Source organism: Neolamprologus multifasciatus, chromosome 6, assembly GCF_963576455.1.
Source record: "Neolamprologus multifasciatus chromosome 6, fNeoMul1.2, whole genome shotgun sequence".
NCBI classification, from domain to species: domain Eukaryota; kingdom Metazoa; phylum Chordata; class Actinopteri; order Cichliformes; family Cichlidae; genus Neolamprologus; species Neolamprologus multifasciatus.
In genome coordinates, this window is record NC_140444.1 from 11,148,276 (window position 1) to 11,174,331 (window position 26,056).

The 26,056-nt window shown below is 37.2% G+C and overlaps 1 protein-coding gene across 1 annotated transcript; it reads left to right on the forward strand.

Annotated features, from left to right (window-relative positions):
• The first annotated feature begins 50 nt into the window (after positions 1 to 50).
• Positions 51 to 25,659, forward strand: LOC146516492 (complement C3-like). The gene is made up of 43 exons (XM_085163680.1): positions 51 to 228; positions 1,035 to 1,233; positions 2,550 to 2,712; positions 4,576 to 4,670; positions 5,179 to 5,267; positions 6,206 to 6,288; positions 7,076 to 7,163; positions 7,281 to 7,383; positions 7,593 to 7,713; positions 9,894 to 10,009; positions 11,109 to 11,255; positions 11,568 to 11,667; positions 11,756 to 11,850; positions 11,942 to 12,133; positions 12,273 to 12,428; positions 12,657 to 12,786; positions 12,872 to 12,940; positions 13,519 to 13,713; positions 13,805 to 13,925; positions 14,001 to 14,089; positions 14,196 to 14,335; positions 14,526 to 14,738; positions 17,032 to 17,095; positions 17,230 to 17,319; positions 18,437 to 18,640; positions 18,841 to 18,916; positions 19,024 to 19,183; positions 19,370 to 19,465; positions 19,716 to 19,866; positions 21,178 to 21,263; positions 21,501 to 21,578; positions 21,678 to 21,833; positions 21,922 to 21,984; positions 22,078 to 22,159; positions 22,327 to 22,375; positions 22,790 to 22,880; positions 22,987 to 23,073; positions 23,179 to 23,293; positions 23,439 to 23,528; positions 24,050 to 24,142; positions 24,228 to 24,311; positions 24,742 to 24,886; positions 24,971 to 25,659. Exons 1-43 carry the CDS (start codon positions 104 to 106, stop codon positions 25,110 to 25,112), a joined length of 5,031 nt encoding a protein of 1,676 aa, XP_085019806.1. The 5' UTR covers positions 51 to 103; the 3' UTR covers positions 25,113 to 25,659.
• Positions 25,660 to 26,056: the final 397 nt, after the last annotated feature.

Genomic DNA, 26,056 nt, shown 5'->3' on the forward strand with positions numbered 1-26,056 from the left:
ACATTTTCAATGATTTTTTATCTGATCTAGTAATAACATTAATTGGGCAAAACTGCACTGGGTCAAAGTCAAAGTGCAGAAGGAGGGCATTACGTGGATAAAAATGCTCCAGAGTTGTATGGTAAGCGCAGATATGAGATCAAGCAGGGGGACATACAGGACTCGGCTTTGGCTATTAGCCTCACTGGCCTTTTTGTCCTTAATTTTTCTGACTGATGGATCACCCATGTAAGTAGAGTTCAAGATCCAAACTCTAAGTTTACAAGAGTTTGTGATTTGAAAATGTTTGTCTGTAAAATAACAGCATGAATTTATTGTTTTTTTATATTACTGGTGCTATTAAATATTTTCTGTAATGTTTATATGTACAGCACAATATCAAATGTAGGCTCTGCACCCCTCAGACATGTCAGAGTGTTATATCATACACTATATCTTTGATGAGACAATGAAATTTAAATTTGGTAGTGATGAAATATGTATTATTTATTCATTTTATATGCTGCTTCAGTTTCAGTCTATTTTTAAAGCTCAAATAAAAGCTGTCTTTGTCTGGGAACTCTGTCCCTACTGTTTTACTGATTTACTGGTTTTCCAATTGAACCTATACAAGCAAAGATTTTCAATAATTGCATTTCATCTGTTACTTCCATAATGATTAGTCTTTTAGCAGTTTCTGTTGTATAAATTAACATTCTGTTGCAAGTAACTAAACTTTTTATTACTTTTTAGATGTTTTTTATTTTTCCCGTCCCAACCATAATAAACAATAATAACAGTGATGAAATATTATATTGACTTAGTACTTAGTACCTTAGTCAAGATAATCAATGGGTCACTTATTATGTGTAAAGTCCAGTTCGAAGCAGAAGAGAGTCAAACATATTGTTTAAACCAGAACTTCCCGTCAGCTTTTGGGGAAAAAACAAATAAAAGTAAATCTTTGTATTTGTCAGTGGTAAACAACAGTGTGTTTGCCTGTTCTTAGAAGCAATGTTTAATTTTTTCCTCTCTGTCTCACCACTGCTCCATAGGAAGGTGATGTCTGCCCCCAACTTGTTGGGGGTAGGAACAGCACAAAACATCTTTGTGGAGTGTCAAGACTGCACCGATGAAAGCAATTTAATGGTTGAAATTAGTGTAATGAGCTATCCGACCAAATCCAAAAGGCTGATATCAACATCTGTGAACCTCACCAGTGCAAATAAATTTCAGGCCTTTGGACAAATTAAGGTAATGCAGAAATATGGAAATCTATGTTACTGTTAACTGGTTTCGTTGGTAGGTAAGTCTTGTTTGGATTTGTCAGCCCTCGTTTTTGCATAATAATAAGGCAAAGTGATACAGAACAAGAGTTTAAGTTAAAGGTTAGCATATGTACACCATTAAGTTAGACACCTTACATTTTTTAAATGTTTCTTGTGTTATAAATTTGTTATAAATTTGTTTTGAATTAATCAAACTGACTTTTTATATTATTCTACATTCAATAATCATTGATAAAACAAAAAAGGTTGTTTTTAGAAATGTTAAAAATTGTATTAAAAAAACAAAGCCAGTGTGAAGAAAAGGATTAAAAGCAAGTTTATATAAACATTAGCAAATCTTCCATTGTCCAGGAGCAGTTGGCTCTATAATTAAAAGTAACATGTATAAAACTACACATACTTTTTATAGTGTTTTAGCCAGACAGATTAGAAAGAAAAGTTGGTCAGGGAGGCAAACATGGACCCAGTGATCACATAAAGAGGTTTAGAAGGTCCTCTGCAAAAATGGGAGAATGTGCCCAATGGAAAACCCTTTCAGTTTTCAGTAAGCAACTTTTAGAGAAGAAAAGTCAAGTTTTCCAGATACATTTTCAGGTCACAGCACACAAGAACAAAGATGTAATAACTCAAAAACAGAACTATTTGAGCAAAACATCAAGAGCTATGAACCATTTACACCAGGCAATAATTATCATGTGGCCAATATAGTCCAGACAGTGAAGCATGATGGTATTTGCAATTTGTTTTGGTGGAGATCTGAAATAGTAAGGGAAGGATAAACACTGCCAAATGCAGATACTTGAAGAAAACCTTATTCAAAGTACATGCCAACTGAAATTGGTCTGATGATAACCATACAGCCAAAAAAATACTGGAATGGAACATGTCTCTGATTGTTAATGAGTGGTCCAGCTAAAGCCTCCATTTAAACCACATACAATCTGTGAAGAAGCCTGAAGACAGCACTGTACAGACAAATCTTCTTATCCAGGCTTCAAAAGACTTAAAGCATTAAGAGCCTGAATACTTTCAAAAATGACATATCAGATTGTTACAAATTAGGAAAGAGAATAAATAGAAAACACTTGTTAATATTTTTATTATAAATTTATACGTTGTTGGGAAACTTTTAATTGTTCATTGAAAAATTACATTTGCAAAACTGTAAAGTGTGCAAAAAGTAGAAGTGTCCGAATAGTTTCTGAAGTGGCACTGCACTACCACCTTAACTTAATTATCTCATGTACCCTGCATTGTACTGTTTCTTCACACTGGTCCAAGATCCCCACTCAAGGCTTCAGTAGGGATCCACAAAGGAAGCAGTATGTTTACCTGCAAGCTCAGTTCCCTGATGTGAAACTGGAGAAAATTGTCCTAGTGTCCTTCCACTCTGGATACATCTTCATCCAGACGGACAAGACTCTCTACACACCCAACAGCAAAGGTAAGTTCAATACACAATGATAAAATGCTTCTGTATTTTTAGACATTCTGAATTTAAAGAGGAATTTCATAATAGAAAGAAAGTTGTTTAGTCTTAGCTCTTTATGTTGGATTGTCTTGTTATTGTTTTGTTCAAACAGTAATTTATGATAAAAGAAAGAGGTCATTGTTCAGCTTCTCCTTTATACCTTGAAAAAGGAAAATCTTAAATCCTGCTCTGCATGCTTGTATCCTGGATACGGAAACAAGAAAACTATACAGAGAGGTCTAAGTAGAGCTCAATAGATAAATGAAGGTCTGTTGAAAATAGCGGAAGTCTTTCTTCAATACAAAACATGTGGGATTTTCTGAGTATTATCTGAGAAATATACCATATATCTAGTTTTCAAACCAGGCCAGTCTGTATTTATACTATTAAAAAATTAAGGAGAGGACTCTCCCTGAGACGTAACAGATACCGATGGTTTTAATGTCACTGTGCTGAAAAACACTGTGGCATGTTGGGAAATGTGGCATATTACAATGCTACATAACATGCGTTGTCACATATGAGGCACACAACAACACAAATCTCTATTCTAATGAGGACATAAACAAAGTCTTTCTTTCATTCTTAAGTATTAACACAAAACCTAGAGCAAAGTTTAAAATCAGACCAAAGAGCATCATACAATCATTCTAGTGTAGGAAAAAAATCTCATATCATGTCTCTGAAGCTTTGTGTTTCATTTTGAGTTTAAGGAAATTGTGTTTTAAAATATATGTATATGTTATTTTGATATAGCTGTTGTTCCTGCCAATGATGCGCTGTTGCTTTGACTTATAGTTCTAGTGGTGAAAAAAAGATGTTCCGCTGGAAGTGAAGTTAAATGCAGGGTTACTGATACCCTTGGAAGCACAGCATTACTCTGTTTAAATGCGGAATGAAAGAGCTCACCTTTATGTTTTACTTAGAGTTACAACTAAACCTGAAAATCTGGCGCCTCCCTTTGGCTCCCACAGCAAACTACAATGTGTACAATCAACCCCCTTTGTAGTGTTGGGGATTTCTAAAAGCATTTTTTTTACTTTATTGCAATATCAAATTATTTGCTCTACTTGTTACTAGTGCTGTGTAATACTGCAGATTTTGTTAGTGGTCTGATAAAATAAATACAGGGCCTGTATTGCCAATACTGATAACCAATACTTTTAATATAAAGGCAATTTATGTAGGGAAGGGCAGTTTGTCATTTTGTATGAGATGAATCATCGTCAGTTTACAAATTCTTAACACATTTTAATGACCACTAAATCACTGTGATTTTTAACACACACACACACACACACACTTTTCAACTTGTCATGTTTTTTTGTTTGTTTTTTTGGAGACCTCTATTGTAACTGCGCTTGTCTCTAACAGATTTTTTAGGTCAATTTCAGGTGCTGAAATGTGCTGTAGGCTATAAATAAAAGAAATTGAAGAGTCAGAACACACATATTTGAGGCATATTTTTTCATTTTCAAAAAATATTTAATCTAACACGATTCAGTGAGCTACATATAGAACTTAGAAGATAGAAACAAAGTGTTGATCCTATCATGCTAGTATCAATCCAATGCCAATACCAGTGATATTCAATTGATATTTAAAATGATCTGCCCACCTTTAATTTTTACTTCACTTTACAATACTACATAACATGGTTATAGATGCATTGTCACATAGGCACACACCGACACAAAGCTCTATCTTAATGAGGACGTAAACATACAATTCTTTGTTACTTTGTAACACATTACATACACTACTGTTACAAGCAGCTGAAAAAGCCAAACAGTCACAGAGCTAAATGTAGAATAACATGAATAACCTTTCTCTCAGTTCATTACAGGTTATTTGCACTGACCCCTAACATGGAACCAGTGGAGCGGGACAATTCCACCATAAGTGATACCTCTGTTGCCATTCAGTTTGTGGTATTGCTTTCGTTTTATTCTTTTATTTAATAATGAATGTGATATTGTAGAACTTTCTTTTTAGATGAAGGCAAGTTGTCATTGTTTTATAGAGGATAAACTACTACCATCAGTCTGCACCAAGCAATAAACTAACTGGCAGACAGACTAGAATTTGACTATATAGATTAATTTGGGATGGGTATTAAAATGTGTTATTTGATTGAATTTTGAGGTCATTTGGTTGAAGAATTCATTGTCATATTACATGTTCTGTTGCTTTTCATATCTAGGTAGTATGGAGGCAGTATGACTGAGATTGATAAAGGCTTGAGCTTATGGAGTCTTAATAGACTCTTAATATAACTTAATATGCCATGAAAACATTAAGTGTATAGAATAAATAATACAAAAACAGTATGACAGAAGAGATAGTAAGTATCGATGAAGGAGCTAGATTTTTCTTTTTGTAAATCAAAGTATAAAACTAGTTTTTTTGGGGGGGGGGTTATTTTGTTTTCTTTTTTAGAACCCTGAAGGCATCATTTTCCCACTCGATACAGTTTCTGTGAAATCAGGAATCCACTCTGGACATTTTCAACTTAATGAAATTGTCAGGTATATATGTTTTAATTCCATGCTTTTGTTGTTTTGTTTTGTTTTTGATTTTTTGGAGGGGTGGGGTGGGGGGGATAGGTTTCTTGTATGTTACTTTTACATGTATGGAATAACTGAGACATAGTGATAAGTAACATGAGTTTTAACATGCATATATTAAGTACTTATTGGAATGCTAATATTTGCAAGTTGCGCGTGTTAAGCACCCGTACCATCGTCTCTGTGTTTATTATAACGGAATTTATTATTGAGAATGTGTGCAGTTTTGCAGGCAGCTGATCCATTTACATTTTCTAGATACTTGATGTGAGAAAGGGGTATTCTGCATCAAAGAAGTGGACAGAGCAGTTAGAATTATATTATATGTGAATGATTTTATAAAGAATTAACTAAACATCACAGGGTAATTTTATTGACAGTGTGCCATGCATTTAATGCCCCTTAAAACATTTTTGTCTTGCGTTTTCATCACAAAAAGGTGTTAGTGTCTGCCAGTAAGATGTGCCCTATTTTGCTGAAAAAGGTGTGCATATGATTTTATCCAAGCTTGTTGTGATGTCACTAAAGCAGACATTAAAGTAGACATTAAAAGATAAACAAAGGAAACTTTCAGCAAATACAGTAAATGTGGAATCTGCTTAACACAAAAAAAACCCCTGGCAAACATGTTAGCATTTATGTTACTCATCTAAAAGCATCACCATGTCTCAGTTAAAACCAAAAATATGCCAAACTACACACACATCATTCTGGATATTTAAGCACTATGAGTGTATTAAATTGGGGATTCAGCTCTGCACATTTAAATTGGATGAGTCTTTAGGGAATTGAGAACACCAAAACAGCAACAGAATTAGCCACTGAAACATGCCATCGTCCTGGAAGACATCCTTCACATGTCAGTCTGACTCTGTGTACATGTGTTTGTCTTTTGAAAGCACTGGACTGTGGAAAGTGATGGCGAGTTTCCAGAGTAAACCACAGTCGAGCTATTCTGCAGAATTTGAGGTCAAGGACTATGGTGAGCTATCTCATGGGCATTTTCATCATAGACTGCATTTAAAAGATGGATGTAGGTATCATGCCACCGCCTTGTGAAGCCCTGTTTCTGAAGTCTCTAAGCATTTTTGGCTGTCACCATATTAGTAGCACACTCTTGCTTATTCACTAATATGGAGCATCATTTGCAATGTAAAGATCACGTTGTCATGAAATAGCTGTGTGCCAAGCAGGATTTGGGACCCAAGAAGGTAGGAATCAAATTCAAAATTACCTTTAATGCTTTACTTTAAACGGAATGCAAAAGTCCTACACAGTAGCAGGGTGGGAGCAAAGAAACTAAAAATGTGGAAATAGAGCTGGAAGACATGAGGAAGGACACAACAAAGGACAATGGGAGATGAGGATGGGAGAGGAAACCAGTGGGAACACAAGTGATGTTAAGTAAAATTAGAGAACATCAACTTGACACAACTAAACAGTGGAACAAAAAATACAGAGACTAGGCTGAAGGACCAAAACACATAAATGAAACTAGGACAGAATGGATCAGAAAAGGGAATTAACTCACCTAACAAACAAAAAAAATTAGAAGCACAAGAAAATAATACTATACCCACCGAAACATAAACAAACAAAACAGAATTTGTTTTCTTACTTGCTACAAAGAATGCAGGTTTATGGCTTCTCCCCATTTTCTGGACTCACTTTTCAGGCCCAGGGGTCAATTCCACTTTAGATATAACCTGTACAACAATACTTTTACCCTCTTTACTTTATCTTCACCATGCAGTAAAATGTCATTTCAGTGCTGCCCAATTTCGAGGTCAAGCTGACGCGTGAAAATCCTTTCTTCTATGTGGACAGTGATGAGCTCACCATCAACATCAAAGCTACGTATGTAAAACGTTTTTTTAGATTTTAGATTGTTATTTTTTTACGTTTTTTGATGATGATTAATCATACCCATTTGTTGGCCTTGTTAGCTTACTAATTACTTTCTTGTGGCTTTAGCTATCTGTTTGGTGAAGAGGTGGATGGGTCAGCTTTTGGGGTATTTGGAGTTTTGCATCAGGACCAAAAGACAAATTTTCAGGCCTCGCTTCAGAAAGTGTCGGTACATGCTCACACATTTGTTCATCACTGTTGTGTGCCATCACTTCATCTTTATTATTGTGTCTTTCTGTCCCACACAGTTTTCTTTTACGCACATGTATTAAAACACATGCAAAGAAAAGAACAAATGTTTTCTGTTTGGGGTCTGAGCTGCAACATTTGCATCCAGATGAAATAAAGCACTAACATTATGTGTGTTATGTGTTGTAGATTGAGAATGGTGTAGGAACAGTCACGCTGAAGAAAGAGCACATCAAACAGACCTTTGAAAACATCTCCAGCCTGGTGGGGAGCTCCATATTTGCAGCTGTCAATGTGCTGACAGACAGCGGTAAGAAATGGTAAAAGAGAGCATTGTGAGTGTAATTAAAAATATCAAAGGTGAATGTTAATTATAGTAGTAGACCTATAGCTAACACAAGAATTAATGGGTGTGTCATGATCCTGGGTCATTTTGACCCAGCGTTTTGTGTTTCCTTTTGGTTTCACCTTGTGTTTTGTGTTTATTCTGATTTTGGTATTAGTTCTTAGGATTTGGTTCTTGTGTTTAGTGCTTGAGTGTTGTACCAGCCCTACCTGTGTCTGTCCTCTGTGCTCTGTTTGGGTCCTCGAGTTTTGTGTTGTAAAACAGTCTGTGTGTTTCCTGTTTTACTTTGTAGGTCTGTGTCTCGTTATGCCCATTAGTTCCAGCTGTGTCCCATTTCCTGATTGCCTGGTGTGTGTATTTATAGGGTGTGTCTGCCTGTGCTCCTCGTTGCGTCGTCTGCGTTACTCTGTGTCAGTCTGCATTACTCTGTGTAACCCGGTGTTCATTCTGTGTCTCTCTGCCATCTTTCTCTGTGCATTTTGCTCATCCTCCCATGAGTGTTTGGTTTCAGGTTAGTTCTTTAGTTTTCCCCAGTTTAGGTTTGTTAACTCCCCGCTCTGCTTTTCCTGTTTTTGTCACTTCTGTAATTAAACACTCACTCGCACCCCAGCCAGTGCCTGCATTTTGGATACTTTTCTCAATACACCACACGACTGCTGCCCCAGCCGTGACAGGGTGTGTAAATAGCTATGTCACTGAAATACTCTCAATAAGATGAAATACACCCACACCTTGTTGCATACAACTGTTGGACTGTTTGCTAATGTCAATCCCCAATCAGCCAACAACATGCCAGTTACTCAATATTGGTCTGTAGACATGATCAAGATGACCTTCTGAAATTCAAACCAAGCATCAGAATGAGAGAGATGGATGTTTTGAGTGACAAACTAGTCTGAGGATTGCATAAACTGCTGATCGTCTGATATTTTCACACATCCCGTGAGCAGTCATTCTCTACAAAAAGCTACACAGGAAACTATATAACTGTGTAACTGTGTTTGGAGTTCTGGTGTTCTCTGGCAATTATCTCAGAATAATGCACGTGAGCCATCTCAAGGTCTTTTTGAAGGGCTCTGGCAGTGTTTCTCTCTGCACAGAGGAGCAGATATCAGCCCGGCTGTTCAGTTAATGCCCTTCCTAGTCCTGTCCAGCTCTCGTTGTGTCTTCTTTTCCAAATCATTTCTTGTATATCCTCTGTAATATTAAGACTGTGTTGGGAGACACAGCAAACCTTACCTAACTTCCTGTGCAACCTGAATACATTTCAGTAACAGTCTAATGCTATCAGTAGTGACAAGCACACTAGCAAAAAGCAACCATCTGTGTCTGTGTCTATATGTCTATAGTCTGATATTATCTTTTGGGCAGTGTCTTCTTGTTGCCTTTTCAGTGCTCCTGTTGTTGCTTTCATTTGGATCAAAAAAGATAAGATGATTTATGCTTCCTAACTTGATAGACTTATATGCCTGAAGTTTAACTGGCTTTGTCTTATGTTCCCTTAACTTAATTTTTGATCTGTGTATCGTAAAACAAATCCTACATGTAAATTTTAAAAAGTTACTAATTATTAATTATATTAATTAATTACATTGTTAGATTATTAAAGTCCCCTGTTCAGCCAAATTAACTCTTGATATTATTATCTTTATAAATTTAAACACGGTTTTGGTAAATATTTAATAATGCCTGTACAATCAGTTCTCAGTTCTCCACTCTCTCTCTCTCTCTCACACACACATACACACACACACATAGAAAAACACAGAACAGGGAGAGAGACAACCATATGGAAAACACATCAGAGGACAGACGGAGACTTGTCCTGTGTGTGAAATTTCACTTCCATTTTATTGGGATTAATTGGGATCATAGCATTCATGGTGCAATATTAAATGTAGTCCTTATATTGTATTTATATGTACAATAATTAAAATTAGTATACTAATGTTGTGCTATTAATATACTGAGAGCCAACAACTTAAAATGCATCTAAGTTGCTTTTGAAATACTGCACCAAAAATGTGTACATTTAACTTTCTATATTACCGTTTCCCTGAAATCTTTGCTTGTCTGTTTTTATTGTGTTTTAAAGTGCTAATAATCATTTTTAATTTATATATTTAATGTAATTGTTTGTACAGGAAGTGAAATGGCAGAGGCAGAGCTGACAGGTATTCAGATTGTTACATCACCTTACACCATCCACTTCAAGAAAACGTCCAGATATTTCAAACCAGGAATGTCCTTCGATGTTGCGGTAATGTGAATTACCTTTATTTGCATGTTTATAAAAATAAAACTATGGTTAGATGATCTGAGATACATAAATGGTCACTTTAGAAATGACCACTGGATGGCATTGTCACAGTCTGGCAGAGGCAGACGGTATGGATTGACGAAAAGGACCCATAACGCAGACTCCAAGGAACAAGGAACAAAACTTGAATATTAACAAAAAGCGAGCCGTTTAATGGGGCAGGTAAAAAAGGTACAAACAAAGGGCAAGGCCAACTGAAGCAAAACTAACATTAAGCTAAACTGGGTGAACTAAAAACAAACATGAAAAAACCCTCAACATGAAACTTGGCCTGGATGAAACAATACCTGAAACATGGAAACGTGACGTGAACAACAGATGACCTGACAAAAAATGAACAGAAACACACAGACTAAATACACACAAGGGTGATTCGTGGAAGTGGAAACACATGGGGAAACAGTTGACACTTACGAAACAAAGGAAGCAATGCTGACTACACTGACGTAGGACATGGACCTTCAAAATAAAAGAGGAAACATGAGATGCAGACATGACAATACAAACTTGACAACATAAGACATGCAGCATGAAACACATAAAGGGCAAAGGGAGACTAAAACACAGGGGTATAAGACACAAGGGGAATCTAATAAACAAATGAACTTAGATAACCTAATGAACTTAAACATAAACCATAAACATAAAAAATAAACTAAAACTCAAAACGCTAGGTCAAAAGACCCAGGATTGTGACAGAGCCCCCCCCCCCCCCCCCCCCCCTTGTCCCCATGAAAAGAGAACAACAAAAAAATAAACATGAAACAAAATCGTAAAATTGCCACTACCAGGATCGTGACCGAGCCCCCCTTCAAGGGCGGATTCCAGACACCCTAAACCATGAAAAGAGAAAGAACAAGAAAATAAACATGAAAGAAAATCGTAAAATCGCCACTACCAGGATTGTGACAGGCATTGTGAAAAATGTGAATATTTGCTTTGACAGCGTTGACGGAGAAGTATAAAGATGGTCAAAAGGAGTAGATAAAAAGATAAAAATGATAAAAAAAAATCGTTGTTGTTTTGCTTTGTTTTGCAGATTGAGGTTTTGAATCCTGATGGCTCTCCTGCACAAGGTGTTGAAGTGATGATTGACCCAGGTGATGTCCAAGGCTTTACTGCAGCTAATGGCATGGCGAGGCTTACTATCAATACAGTCAATAATCCTCAACCAATGAAAATCATAGTAAGTCATAAAACCTAATAGTTGTCAGTTGTTAGATAAGCTTATCTGATATGCAAGAATCTTCAAATCCCCAGTGGGAGAAACTTCAAATCCCCAGTGGGAGAATTTTTTAAAGATACTGTTAGGTTAATTGTCTCATAATGATTATTCTGTATATATTTAGTTGTTACTGAATACTGGCTTTGATATAATTAAATTCAACTTTGCACATAAAGCAATGTTGTACTGTACATGGGTCACCTCTATATGCAGGCTGAATAAAAGTGAGAGCAAAGTCAATTACTTTATTAGCTTACGTGTGCTTTATTGTAGGCAAAGACCAACGATGTTAAAATTTCACCTGAAAGGCAAGCGTCAGCCACCATGACTGCTCTCCCATATGCCTCTCAGAGCAACAGTTACATTCACATAGGTATGTACTGAAATAACATTAGAGAGGTAGTGACATCCAAAAAAAACAAATTTCTTAAGTCAAATTTTTTTTTAATGTTTTTTTAAAGGGGTGGATACAGCTGAAGTAAAAAACGGGCAAAACATGAAGATCAACATTCACCTCAGTGGGCAGAAAAATGTTCAAAATGACATAACGTACTTGGTGAGATACGTATTTACTTACACAACAAACGTACATAGTAGAGTGTGCATACATAAGAGATAAGTGTTGATGTTCAATTCCTTTTCTCTAGATACTTAGCAGAGGTCAGCTCGTGAAATATGGTCGTTTCAGAACAAGTGGTCAAATAATGATATCCTTAATCATCACTGTTACCAAAGACTTGCTGCCATCTTTCCGCATCATCGCCTATTATCATCCAAATGATAACGAAGTTGTGTCAGACTCTGTCTGGGTGGATGTAGAAGACTCCTGCATGGGTTCGGTGAGACACATAATAATGATGTAGCAATTTAAGTGGGAAAATTACACACCTGCGCACCACAGTTAAAGTTATCTGTATTTTTACAACTTACAGTCTGATTGGTTTAACGAATACAAATCTACTTTCCTGCCTTCTCCAGCTGCAGCTTCATTCAGAAGGAGGTTTTAAATTCTATGAGCCTCGCAAAATATTTAGGCTGAAAATCACAGGTGATCCAGAAGCCACAGTTGGACTGGTTGCAGTTGACAAAGGTGTTTATATCCTAAACAGTAAGCACCGTCTAACCCAGAAAAAGGTAATTTATTTTTTATTTATTCCCCTTTTAAGGAGTTTAAGGCTCACACTTTAATGGCAGTGGACTAAAGATACAAGTTGTTGCATTTTTTGCTCAAGAAAATTTTTATATGTAAAGGTATGGAGGAAGACTAAATCAAAAACTATAGAAATAACTGCCAGCACACTCATAGCTGAACCCTAAGCTTAAACTATCTGCTTCTCTGTTTGTATAACTTCCATACTGTAGATTTGGGACAGTGTGGAGAACTATGACACAGGGTGCACACCAGGTGGAGGGAAGGATAGCATGAGTGTATTTTATGATGCTGGGCTGCTGTTTGAGTCAAATACCGCTTCTGGGACTCCTTACAGACAAGGTGACTTCTTTTTTACTCTCACACTTGTATTCCTTCCTTCTTCTAAAACCAAAACAGTAAATTCTAGTCTGTGTTTCCTTTCCAGAGCTGAAATGTCTGAACCCCAACAGAAGAAAAAGGGCCGTTGATATGATGAATGTCACAACTACCTTATGTAAGATCAAGAAACACATGATCTTCTCTCATACAGTTCAGGCTTTACAAACAACTCCTTCGTTGTTAACGTTTCTAAAGTTTAACTTTTCCATTCTATATGATTGTGGAAGTATAAAAGTTAGTTAAAAGTCTCTATTATTCATTAGAATTAGAGTATTCATTTATTATATATGAAAAATCCAGTCCGTCTCATCTACAGCTAGCTGCTCAGTTTTTTATACTTACCCCCCCCCCCCCCCCCCCCCCTTCAAATTCTAGTTTGGTGATATGGAAAGTTAGAAAAGTGCTGCTAACTAAAATGTAGTATTTCTATTTCTCTTATTACTGTGACCTATTTGAGACTTTCCAGTTTACTCTGTTGTGTCAACTTAAACATTTTTGACAGTTTTTTGAATTTATTTTAAGATAAAGAAAGAAAAATGACCATTAACACAATGTGACACTCAAAGTCAAATTCAATTTAATTAAGAAACTTTTTTATTTCTAATTATTAGTGCTTTATTCCTCCGTGTAAAAAATAAGGGTGAGAAGGAGTCTCACCTTTTGTCTTTCTGTTAAATGGTATTTTCTCCACAGTGAGTCAATATAAAGACAAACTGGAACATGACTGTTGCTTAGATGGAATCCGGGAAACCCCGACTTCATCTAACTGTGAGAAGCGCAGTGAGTTTATTGCCGATACAGCCTGTTTTGAGGCTTTCCTGCACTGCTGCAAGGAAATGGAAAAAAAGAGAGCTGAGAGGAAGGAGGATGGCCTCAAACTGGCTCGCAGTAAGAACATGAACAATGGATGGAAGATGGTTATAAATGGTCATACTGGTTACTATAAAGGAATAAAAATGTGAACGTTTTAAAACTTCAGGTGAGGACGATGACAGCAGTTTCATGGACAGCAATGAAATTGTTTCGCGCACCAATTTCCCTGAAAGTTGGCTCTGGTCTGATATGAAATTGCCTGCTTGCCCTGAGTCGAATCCTAACTGGTTAGTGAGCTGAAATATAGAATAGAAATATAGTAATACTTTCAACTCTCACAGTGGTGATATTTCTATTTCCAGTGAAAAAGAATCAGTTTTCAGAAATATTCCTTTGCAAGACTCGATCACAACCTGGCAGCTCACTGGTATTAGTCTGTCAAAAACTCACGGTGAGGATGAACTGATATAATTTGTCTCTAGATCAAGGAGCCAACCTATAGCTCATCAACTGGTCTTTCTTTTGCTGTGTTTGTGTCTTTCTCCCTTTTTTGGAAGGTATCTGTGTGGGTGATCCATTAGAGATAGTTGTCCGTAAAGATTTCTTTGTTGATCTGAAGCTACCTGACTCTGCTGTTCGTGGGGAGCAGCTAGAAATTAAGGCAGTCATCCACAACCATGGTCACAATCTTTACACAGTAAGCCTGGTTCATTCAAGCACCATCATAATGTTCCATCCAGTGAACAATTCCCAACAATTCATTATTATTGTTATTATTCAATTAACTGTTCATCAGTGAAACTTGATCAGAGACTGTAGTGATGTATTTATATTCTGTAGATTATGACAAAAAGTGTTTGAAATCCTTGAATGAACTTATTTTCAAGGTGCGCGTTGATCTGACTGAGGCGGAACATGTGTGCAGTGCAGCATCTAAACGTATGCGATATCGTCAGGAGATGAAAGTCGGAGCCAAAAGTATACGATCTGTACCGTTCACCATCATTCCTACAAAAGAGGGACAACACCGCATTGAGATCAAAGCAGCTGTCAAAGAGTCAGAAATTAGTGATGGAATTGTGAAGATGCTACGAGTAGTGGTAAGAAAGAAAGACATATTCTACCAACTCACATACAGTGGGGCAAAAAAGTATTTAGTCAGCCACCGATTGTGCAAGTTCCCCCACTTAAAATGATGACAGAGGTCAGTAATTTGCACCAGAGGTACACTTCAACTGTGAGAGACAGAATGTGAAAAAAAAATCCATGAATTCACATGGTAGGATTTGTAAAGAATTTATTCGTAAATCAAGGTGGAAAATAAGTATTTGGTCACCTCAAACAAGGAAAATCCCTGGCTCTCACAGACCTGTAACGTCTTGTGTAAGAAGCTTTTCTGTCCCCCACTCGTTACCTGTATGAATGGCACCTGTTTGACATCATCATCTGTATAAAAGACACCTGTCCACAGCCTCAACCAGTCAGACTCCAAACTCCGCCATGGCCAAGACCAAAGAGCTTTCGAAGGACACCAGGAAAAGAATTGTAGACCTGCACCAGACTGGGAAGAGTGAATCTACAATAGGCAAGCAGCTTGGTGTGAAAAAATCAACTGTGGGAGCAATCATCAGAAAATGGAAGACATACAAGACCACTGATAATCTCCCTCAATCTGGGGCTCCACGCAAGATCTCATCCCGTGGGGTCAAAATGATCATGAGAACGGTGAGCAAAGATCCCAGAACCACATGGGGGGACCTGGTGAATGACCTGCAGAGAGCTGGGACCAAAGTAACAAAGGTCACCATCAGTAACACACTACAACGGCAGGGAATCAAATCCCGCAGTGCCAGACGTGTTCCGCTGCTGAAGCCAGTGCATGTCCAGGCCTGTCTGAAGTTTGCCAGAGAGCACATGGATGATACAGCAGAGGATTGGGAGAATGTCATGTGGTCAGATGAAACCAAAGTAGAACTTTTTGGTATAAACTCAACTCGTCGTGTTTGGAGGAAGAAGAATACTGAGTTGCATCCCAAGAACACCATACCTACTGTGAAGCATGGGGGTGGAAACATCATGCTATGGGGCTGTTTTTCTGCCAAGGGGACAGGACGACTGATCCGTGTTAAGGACAGAATGAATGGGGCCAAGTATCGTGAGATTTTGAGCCAAAACCTCCTTCCATCAGTGAGAACTTTGAAGATGAAACGAGGCTGGGTCTTCCAACATGACAATGATCCAAAACACACCGCCCGGGCAACAAAGGAGTGGCTCCGTAAGAAGCATTTGAAAGTCCTGGAGTGGCCTAGCCAGTCTCCAGACCTCAACCCCATAGAAAATCTGTGGCGGGAGTTGAAAGTCCGTGTTGCTCGGCGACAGCCCCAAAACATCACTGCTCTTGAGAAGATCTGCATGGAGGAATGGGCCAAAATACCAGCTACTGTGTGTGCAAACCTGGTAAAGACCTATAGTAAACGTTTGACCTCTGTTATTGCCAACAAAGGTTATGTTACAAAGTATTGAGTTGTATTTTTGTTATTGACCAAATACTTATTTTCCACCCTGATTTACGAATAAATTCTTTACAAATCCTACCATGTGAATTCATGGATTTTTTTTTCACATTCTGTCTCTCACAGTTGAAGTGTACCTCTGGTGCAAATTACTGACCTCTGTCATCATTTTAAGTGGGGGAACTTGCACAATCGGTGGCTGACTAAATACTTTTTTGCCCCACTGTAGCTCCCTACCTTTAAGAGACACATGAAGCCTTTGAATGCAGCCAGATATGCAGGGTACAATTAAATAAATTAAGAAATCAAGCATAGCATTGGTACAAGCAGGCACCAAAGTGAAGCTCAGCCCACATTCCAGTTGAGCTATCACCTATGATCATTCTAAGGGTCACATATAGGGTGCCCCTTTTAGTCCCTGAAGCCTGCCAAACCTTCTGTTAATCTAAAAAATGCTTTGGAACCTACCTCCATCCTCCTTTTCATCCTGTATCTGATGCGACAATCCACACGTTTTACACTCAACTCTTCCTCAGCATACAGTAGTTTTCTCGGGAGGTTTAAGGTTTCATTTTTTGTTTGCTTGTTTGATATTATATTACTTTGTTAAACTGCCAAAACACAGTATCCACCCTTTTTGCCATGGCTTTTCAGGTCAGGTTGGCACACTTGCTGCTCTTCCCATACCATCCTTACTCAGTGTGTGCTTGTAAATGTGGAAAATATATATTACTGCTGACTTAAAGTTGTTCTTTTTTTTAGTGGATCTGCCTGAACTAAACTGAGATACTTCTTATAATCAAATCCACCTAGGACAAATAATTCTCATCTAAATTTGATGTACAGCAAGTTAAAAAGTTGTGACTGCTTGTTTTTTCAGCCTGAAGGCATATTGATCAAATCTTCTCATACTCTAACTTTGGACCCTAAACAAAGAGGTACAGGTGAGTATCAATGTAAAGTAGCTGCAGTTAAAGAAAAGATAGTAACTTATTCATTTGCTTAAAGCCTGATAATGAACAGCTATCATCTCTGGTTATTTTTTGTAAGTATTAATGAAACTTTTTCAACTTTTTAGATGGCAGACAAGTGGAAATCCTCAATAGCAAGATTCCTGTGATAGATTTTGTTCCCAACTCACCTACCAGCACACAAATCTCACTAACAGGTAAGATATACACATCAGAGTGCCTGCAGTGTCACCTCGGTATTACTGCAGAGATAAGAGGCAGTGGTGCCAACAGGACTAAATTTCATTCACATGGCAGTTCCAGTGTCATGTCAGATTCCTCACAGTAATAGTTTCTGCAGACTTTCAGCACAGTCTTGTCTGCTTGGGAAAAGCACTAACAATATTCAATATGCAATGACATATCGTCAGTGATGATCACACTAATGATCAGCCTTCAAATGCTTACATCACATCTGGCAAGCCTGCCAAAAAAAAACCCCAAACATTTTAAGCATATTAATTAAATAAAATCATTCATATTATGAAAATTATATGTAGAATGCATATGGGATTACTGTATTTATTTGGTAAGAGCTACGTGTTCCACCATCGGTGTAACTTTGTGCTGAACATTGGGGGGGTCGAGATCTCTGTCTAAATAAATAAATAAATCTGGGTAAATTCCCGGATGATTAAACGTACAACTATTTTGCTGGTATTAACTGAAATAAGTAAAGAAAATCAACAGCCTATTTAAGCAAAACTGCTCCCAAGAAACACAGATGTTTACATCAGTGCTGTAACAACTTCTACTGTTATAACTGCACATTACTTTTCTCAGCTTGTATATACACTAACTTATTGGAAGTTACATGTCTACTTTTTAATGCACAGGTACAATACACAATCTGCACTTTTCTAATTATTCTAAATATTCTTAACTATTTAAACATCTTTCAGTATCCTGCTCTGTTTGCACACCATCTGTACGCTAATTTCAACAGCTGTACTGTACTCTGCTCTGGTAACTATTGTCCATGATGTAAATATGTAAAAAAAAATAATAATAATTTTGTTTTCTGTTCTGTGTCCTGTTCTTTTTGTATATGTGCTTTTCTTTGCTGCTGATACAACCAAATTTCCCCTTGTGGGACAATTAAAGGATTATTCTATTCTATTCTATTCTAATTCAATATTTTATTGGAGGGGTTATATTGGCTGGGTCTGATTATTGGGGGGGTCATAACCCCCCTTACCCCCCTGGAAATTTCGCCCCTGTGTTCCACCTTGTTCTCAGTGGCAAATGATGAGACTGGTTGTGTATTAATTTCAGGGAAACAACAGAGAAACGTGCTCAAGAACACAATTAGTGGGGAGTCAATGGGTGGTCTGATCTATCAGCCTTCAGGATGTGGAGAGGAGAACATGATTCACATGACCCTACCAGTTATCGCAATCACATATTTAGACAGAGCCGATCTCTGGGAGATTGAGAACATTGACCTGCGTGATCAGGCCCTCCAGCACATCACAACTGGTAAGTTAACACAAACTGTTAGCACAGGTATGAGAGATTTCTTTTTTAAAGCCCTGTGTGTAAAAACCAAAGGTCACACTTCGCAGTAACCAGCAATGCAAAACCACCTAATTTAAAAATACTATTCAAATTGGTTTTCAGTAACTTTTAGTACAGAGTTTGAACAATAAACTTGAGTTTACTTTCTTTGGTTTGTTTAGGATACCACAACCAACTTGAATACAGTAAAAAAGATGGATCTTTTGCTAGGACTCAGGATGAACCCAGCAGCACTTGGTGAGGCCTACAGTTGTTGGTTTTTAATATGTAAATGTTTGCATATTTTCTCACTCGGATTATGACTATGTGTTGATTTTACATATACACCTTCTTTCTTCTACTAGGTTGACAGCATATGTTGTCAAGGTGTTCGCCCTGGCCAACAATCTGATAGCAGTGCAAAGTGAAGTGATCTGTAACGCTGTCAGGTTTCTGATCGTGAACACACAGCAACGTAACGGCATGTTTATGGAAGTTGGAAGTGTGTCCCTCAAAGAGATTCTTGTGCGTGCACTGATTTCATTAACATTAACTCTTCATTTTAACAAAAGCCTGCATAAAATACAAACCTGCAGAATAGTATACCGAATGTCATTTTGGATGAATCTGCAAACTTTTATTATTAAATATATTAAGAAGTAGTATATATATCAGTAGTTTTGACATGCTTGTGTGTATTTGCATGTACAGGGTGATGTGCTTGACACAGACTCAGATGCCTCCTTTACAGCTTTCTGCATCATTTCTATGCAAGAGTCACGAACAATATGTGCTCCCACTGTTCATGTGAGTGCCTTTTTGTTTGTTATCTCACTTTTTTTAAAACTTTTACGCACAGAATGTGAAACCCAGTAGTCAAATATAAAAAATGAAGGATAGTGTGTTTACTGATCTATCGAAAGACTGGCAGCCTGTACATTTTGCTCCCATATTGCAGATCTTTAAACATCTGTGCAGCTGCAACTTAAATCTTACCTGTCGACGTGATCTTGCATTTCTTCTACCTTTCTTTCCTTCATTGTTTCTTTCTATCCAGAATCTGCAAGCGAGCATAGACAAAGCAGTGGGCTACCTGGAGAGGCGTCTGCCAAGCTTAGTCAACCCTTATGCTGTTGCCATAACATCATACGCCATGGCCAATGAAAACAAACTAAACCGAGAGATCTTCTTTAAGTTTTCTTCCCCAGGTGCTGTAACACAACAATCCAAAATATAAAGATAGTAGTACTAAAGTGGAATAATAAATAGCTTGTGCAAAACTACATCAACAACCGCATCACAAAAACTTGGGTCAAACGGATTGACTCTCATGTCTAACATTCACTGTACATGTTAGCTTATTAGAGATTCTTGTAAAGCATCAGTGTGGTTGTGTAGTTACCTGCAAGAAAGAAAAGCTCAAAAATGCTGTAAATATATGTGTGCTATTTAACATTACAGGAATTGTTCTGTAGTTCAGTGCATATCCTAGCTTTCTATAAATGCAAGATAAAGTGGCCTAAAAATGTATTTTGACATTATGTCACATAACTGGATAAGAATGTGAAAGAAAATGATTTTTTTAATACACATCTGTCAACTGGAAAGCACATTTGACAACCAGAAAGTTCCACACAAATGAGTTTGTTAGTTTTGAAGTTGTATACAACTCAAAATCAGTACAAATAGATGCGTATTCTGACACCCAATAATGACTTTACTAAAGATCAGAGATGGAACTTTTGGTTTTATTGCTTTCTGTCGGTTAGCTTGTAGAGCAGCTTGACAACATTTGAGTGTGGACCCAACCAGTCTCTGTGACAGTTTTGGCAACAGCTATTAACTGATTTTTGTTCTCCATGACATTTTTTAATCTATTTTTTAGCAGCCACAGTAAGTGGAGATGTTTAGTTTGGATCATTTATGTAGTGTAGGAGGTTTTACTAAATGAGTGACTCAAACATTTTGGTTTAACATCCTACTGAATGAACGTGTAACCTTTTTTGGGGGGTATATTTCTTTAAGCGTGATTCTAAAATATATGACATGAGAGTTTGTGATTCCATCTTTATATGCACGTTCACCTGCCACATTGTAAGAAAAAGAAAGTAAGACACTGATGTTTGCACCTCTGTGTTTTTCCCTCCATCCATCCATCTTCTTCTGCTTATCCAGTGTGCATTTATTCCTAGCAATCTTCTTTGGGTTCCTTCTCTTTCCATAGGACCAACAATTATCTACTGAGTTGTATCTGGTAACTATTACTGAAGTAACAACAAGCATTGCATTTCTGCATTTCACTCCTCCTTTTTTCTTCAATCCTCCACCCAGCCAGCACCTATCAAATAGCAGCTTTCTTTTTGAAAAAATGGAATGCATTTTTCTTGTGTATGAACTTGTGTATACATTTATATAACCTTACCCACCTATTATCAAGTTTATTATAAAAATTATTAAAATTAAAGATTAGACAGAGCACCACATTACTTCATGCAAAACTGTCTCTGTGTTTTGCTTAGATTCTTCCTATTGGCCTTCACCTGCAGGACGAGTTTTCACAGTGGAGGCCACGGCTTACGCTCTATTGGCTCTTGTTAGGGCCAAGGTAAGTATCTGTGTCACAGAGCAGTACATGTAGCTAAAGTTTACATGTAATAGAAGATTGAGCTGCCAGGCAGGAGGAAATGAGGAAGACCACAGAGAAGATAATAGATGTAGTGTAGGAGGATATGCAGAGGTCTGTGGAAATCATGCTTATTATATAACAGCTTTGATAAGATTTTCTATATTTAACTAAAATAAGACAAATACACTGTATTTCAACCCTTTTCTTCCATTAAAGGCCTTTGATGAAGCAAGACCAATTGTCCGATGGTTCAACAAACAGATCAGAGAGAATGGAGGCTATGGGTCAGCTCAGGTAAAGAAGACATCTTAATATCCTCATGTACTGATCCACTGATGAAGTTAATCTTGCTCTGGCCACAAATTATTGATCACTGATCATTTTTCTCCCCAGGCCACAATGACAGTGTACCAGGCAATAGCAGAGTACTGGACCAGTGAAAAAGAGCCAGAGTACGATCTGAATGTGGACATCTTGTTGCCGGGGAGGTCAAAGCCTGATAAATACAACTTTAACTGGGAAAACCACTTTGCTACAAGAACATCTAAAGTGAGAAAGTGTTCTTTTTCACATAAGTAAATACACAGCATCTCTGTTCCTTCTGCTTGCTATGTGTTGATTTCTGCATCCCTGACAGATCAACGTCATAAACCAAGACGTGAAAGTGTCAGCCACAGGACCAGGAGAAGCAACACTGACGGTAAGTAAAATGCAATGTTTTGGTTGTTTATTTGTTCTTTATTTGTTTCCTTGTGTTTGAATTTGCTGTAAGCTCCTGTTGTCTGTATCACAGATAACGTCGCTGTATTATGAACTGCCGAAAGAAAAAGAAAACAACTGTCAGAAATTTAACCTGTCAGTGCAGCTCCTTCCAGGTAATTTGCTGCCCTCTGTCGGTTTATCCATCTTAAGATAACTGTACACATTTTTTTGACTATCTATGTGAGGTCATTTTCTTACTTTAATTTGATTTTTTCCGAGCTTTTTAAAAAGTAAATACTGTAAATCAGATTTAAAGTCTTCCATTGCTTTGCCTCTGCAGAGTCGCTGGGTGATGATGAAAATATCTACAACCTAAAAATTAAGGTTTTGTAAGTAGACAAAAAATAAATATATGTATATTTCATTGAACTTTTCAAATGATTTGATTTCCGTTAAAGGTTTTAACAATATTATATATTATTCCCACCAACAAACCTTGAGCTCACACTTGGAAAAATTGTGAAATGAAGTCACCAGGCAGAAAAACACCTGTAGCGACCGCGCACGGGGCGATCTGCACTAACTCACTAACGGAGATTTGCCCCGTTGATGCAGTTATGCTGTCAACGTCATTTTAACAAGATTAGCGCTGACAGCACTAAAAATTTGATTTAAAACATTTCTCTCACAGCTCTTGTTTAGAGCTATACAGATTTGTAACTTTTGTGTCTTTTACTGCTGATAAAGAAATTGTTCTTGCCTTTTCATTCTTTGATTACTTATTCTCCCTGTTCTGTTTACAGCTATAAGAACAAGGAGCGTAATGCAACCACACCAGTCTTGGATATAGGCTTGCTAACTGGCTTCACTGTTAGCACAAAAGATCTGGATTTAGTAAGAAAAATAAACACAAATGGGCTCAAATTGTTCAGAATTCAGTATTTCTAATTAAGGAGGCATCTTTAAATTTTGAACCGTGGATGTGTGTGTTTCATTGCAGCAAGCCAAAGGGCATGCCCGCACTATTTCAAAATACAGGCTGAACACTGAGTCAGAGAGAAGCTTGCTCACCATTTACCTGAACAAAGTAAGCTATCAGTGTTCCCACTCTGTCTACTTTTTCTCTTTTGGCCTGTGCTCGCATCAATTTTCATCAAATTTTTAATTCCTTTTCATAACTTCTCTCCTCTAGGTTCCTTACACAGAGCTGGAGATTGCCTTTAGGGTCCATCAGAAACTGAAAGTGGGCATCTTACAACCAGCTTCTGTATATGTCTACGAATTCAGCGACCAGCTACAAAGTGATCGTGAGTTTGGCATCTTGGAATCATTTTTTTGAGCGTAAAGGATTCGTCTTTGCTTCCAGTAGATTTCATTTCATGTGGTTGGGTGCAATATTACATTTTTAAATGTACTACAATGGTGCAAAAACATCTTTATTTGTCAATGCAGAAACAAAATGTGTGAGATTCTATCATCCAGAAAGGAAAGCTGGAGAGCTGCTGCGCCTCTGTAGAAATGATGAATGCATATGTGCTGAAGGTAAGCAGGAGATGACGCTACATACATTTTTTAACCTCTGAAATTCTTTATTAAACATTTTTGGTATACAAAGGTTAGAACAGGTAGATTGTACACAATACTTGGAACTTTTTTCTTTTTTTTTTTTACCATATCAGTACTTTAGACACTCCGTAACAAATACACCTGTGTGATTCTATTGCATCAATGTGGCCAAAATCTTTGAGGAATGTTTCCAGCAACTTGTTGAATATGTTTTGTGACGAGTTGTGGAGGCAACCTGATACTAGCAAGATGTAATGACGTGACTGCTGGGTGTATATTGTAGTTGCTAGTTAGTTTTTGGTAATGTAATTGACCCATGAGATGTATGATTCTATTGTTTAATAGGAGCTCATCTGTCAGTCAAATGCAGATAACACGAACACAGCTCTAACATATTTAAAATGTGACTTAGATCCATGCAGCCATCACCACTCCACAAAATTCCACATAATCTCATTTAGTTCCTTTATCCCTTTGTGCCTGTTGTATATTTCCAGAGAATTGTAGTATGCAGAAGAAGGGAAAAATCAACAATGATGAACGCAAAGATAAGATTTGTGAGACTACAGTGAGGAGCAAAATAGATTTTGGTAAGTTTGTTTTTAATAAATATGGAATTAATACTCTAAGGAACAGAGTAGGTGAGCTAACAGTCTACAACCTGTCTGTCCTCAGCATACAAAGTGAGCGTGGAACAGTTTAAAGATGGTTTGTCCACAGACATTTACACAGTGCAGGTGCTGGAAGTTATCAAAGAAGGTAGGTTGATTTTATTTAAACCTGTGACAGAACCAAAAATGTTTGCGATTTGTATTGTTTCCCTATCTGATCCCCTATAAATGATACCAAATATCTTCTTTGTCTGAATTTAAGACATTTTCAGCCATTATTCTTTTCAAATATTTGGCTGAGAATTTCTCAGAATTAAAATGCCACCTAATTTTTCATAGCTGAGCTTCTTCTTAATATGTGAATTTTAAAGGAATCACAATTAAGTACGATTTAGATTCATTTTCTGGGCTCTGACCAATAATTCTTCCCAAACTGCCTACTTATGTGTTTGTTTGTTTGTTTTCAGGTAGTTTGCAATCTTTCAGAAGTGATGATTAGAGCTACAAATAATACAGAGAAAATGTAAAAATTTCCTTTATGTGTTATTTGCATTTGTTCTTCTATGTATTGATTACAGGAAGTTATGATGTGGGTCCTCAGGGTAGACAGCGCATGTTCCTAGGTTATCCACACTGCAGAATGGCTTTAGATCTGGGAGTGGGCAAAACCTTCCTTATGATGGGAACATCTGGAGATATTTTCAAAGATGAAAAGAGTCAATCGTAAGTTGTTGTTTTTTCTTCTTGTGATATTGGGAGTATTCATAGATTTGTAAGATTTTTTTCTGTTTTTCACTTTCAAATTAGGTATCAGTATGTCCTTGGTGAGAGAACCTGGATTGAGTACTGGCCTACAGTAACAGAATGTACAACTGAGGAACATAACATAACCTGTTTAGCCATTAACGAGATGGTCAATGAATACATGATCCGAGGATGTCGAAATTAGTGAAACTGAAGAGAATAAAAATAATCTATAAATGCTTTTTAAAGGTTGAGTAAGACACTTCTTAAAAAAAGGCAAACAAAAACCTGCATTAGCAACACAGAGAATTAGGCTAGCTTTCCGAAGGAGAAAATAAAGAAAAAATCATAAACTGTATATTAAAGACAGACTTCCAGGTTTGTAGTGAGGCCAGTGAGGAAGTGTCTTAAACGTGCATTCTTCCACCACATCCCAAATGTCCCTTGATGGACTGAGACAGAGAGACAGAAAGATGAAGACAGCCAAGAATAGAACTGGTCGACTGTAAGGAGATAATAGGTGAATTTTTCAAGTAGTATACAGAAAAATAATCACTTACTCCACATTTAAATTACATTTTGAAAAAATACAGTGTAAATGGTACCTATATTTGGATGAACACGTAAGAATCGTTTGTAAAACATCATGTAACATCATGTGTACGAAGGTGGTTAATAGATAGTTAATAATAACAAAAATAAAATGTCAGCATGTTTACCCATGTAACAACAAATAAAATTATATAACCTGAGTTATATCTGCACTACTTGTCCTTTTTAAAAAATATTTAATTTATATCGTGCTTTTTTTCCTTCCTCAAAACTTAGGTTACAATGGCAATGTATGCACTGTGAACTGTGCGAGAACAGGTTGCCGTCATATTTGATCTTAGTGGCTGCAATTGTGTTTGATAAGCCAACATAGTCACAGTGGAAAATGTTGAGAATCACACTGTAACGCACTGGTTTTCAGCACTGAATAATGCTCTGTGGAAATACTGCCAATGCAGCTACTGGTTTTCTCACACAAGTCAAATGAAAGTTAGAACAAAAACGAAGTAAAGGTAATTTTTGGAGGCGCCTTGGATTTCTTTGCAATAAAGTATTTATTTCATGGTCTGAAACTTTTCCTCTGTGTAGAAAACTTGA

Excerpts from the sequence above, each read along its gene's own strand:
- LOC146516492 (XM_085163680.1), top strand. The coding sequence starts at position 104 with ATGCTCCAGAGTTGTATGGTAAGCGCAGATATGAGATCAAGCAGGGGG. Across the intron at positions 13,714-13,804 it reads TGGCCTCAAACTGGCTCGCA|GTGAGGACGATGACAGCAGT; the intron begins GTAAGAACATGA and ends TTAAAACTTCAG. Across the intron at positions 14,090-14,195 it reads TAGTCTGTCAAAAACTCACG|GTATCTGTGTGGGTGATCCA; the intron begins GTGAGGATGAAC and ends CTTTTTTGGAAG.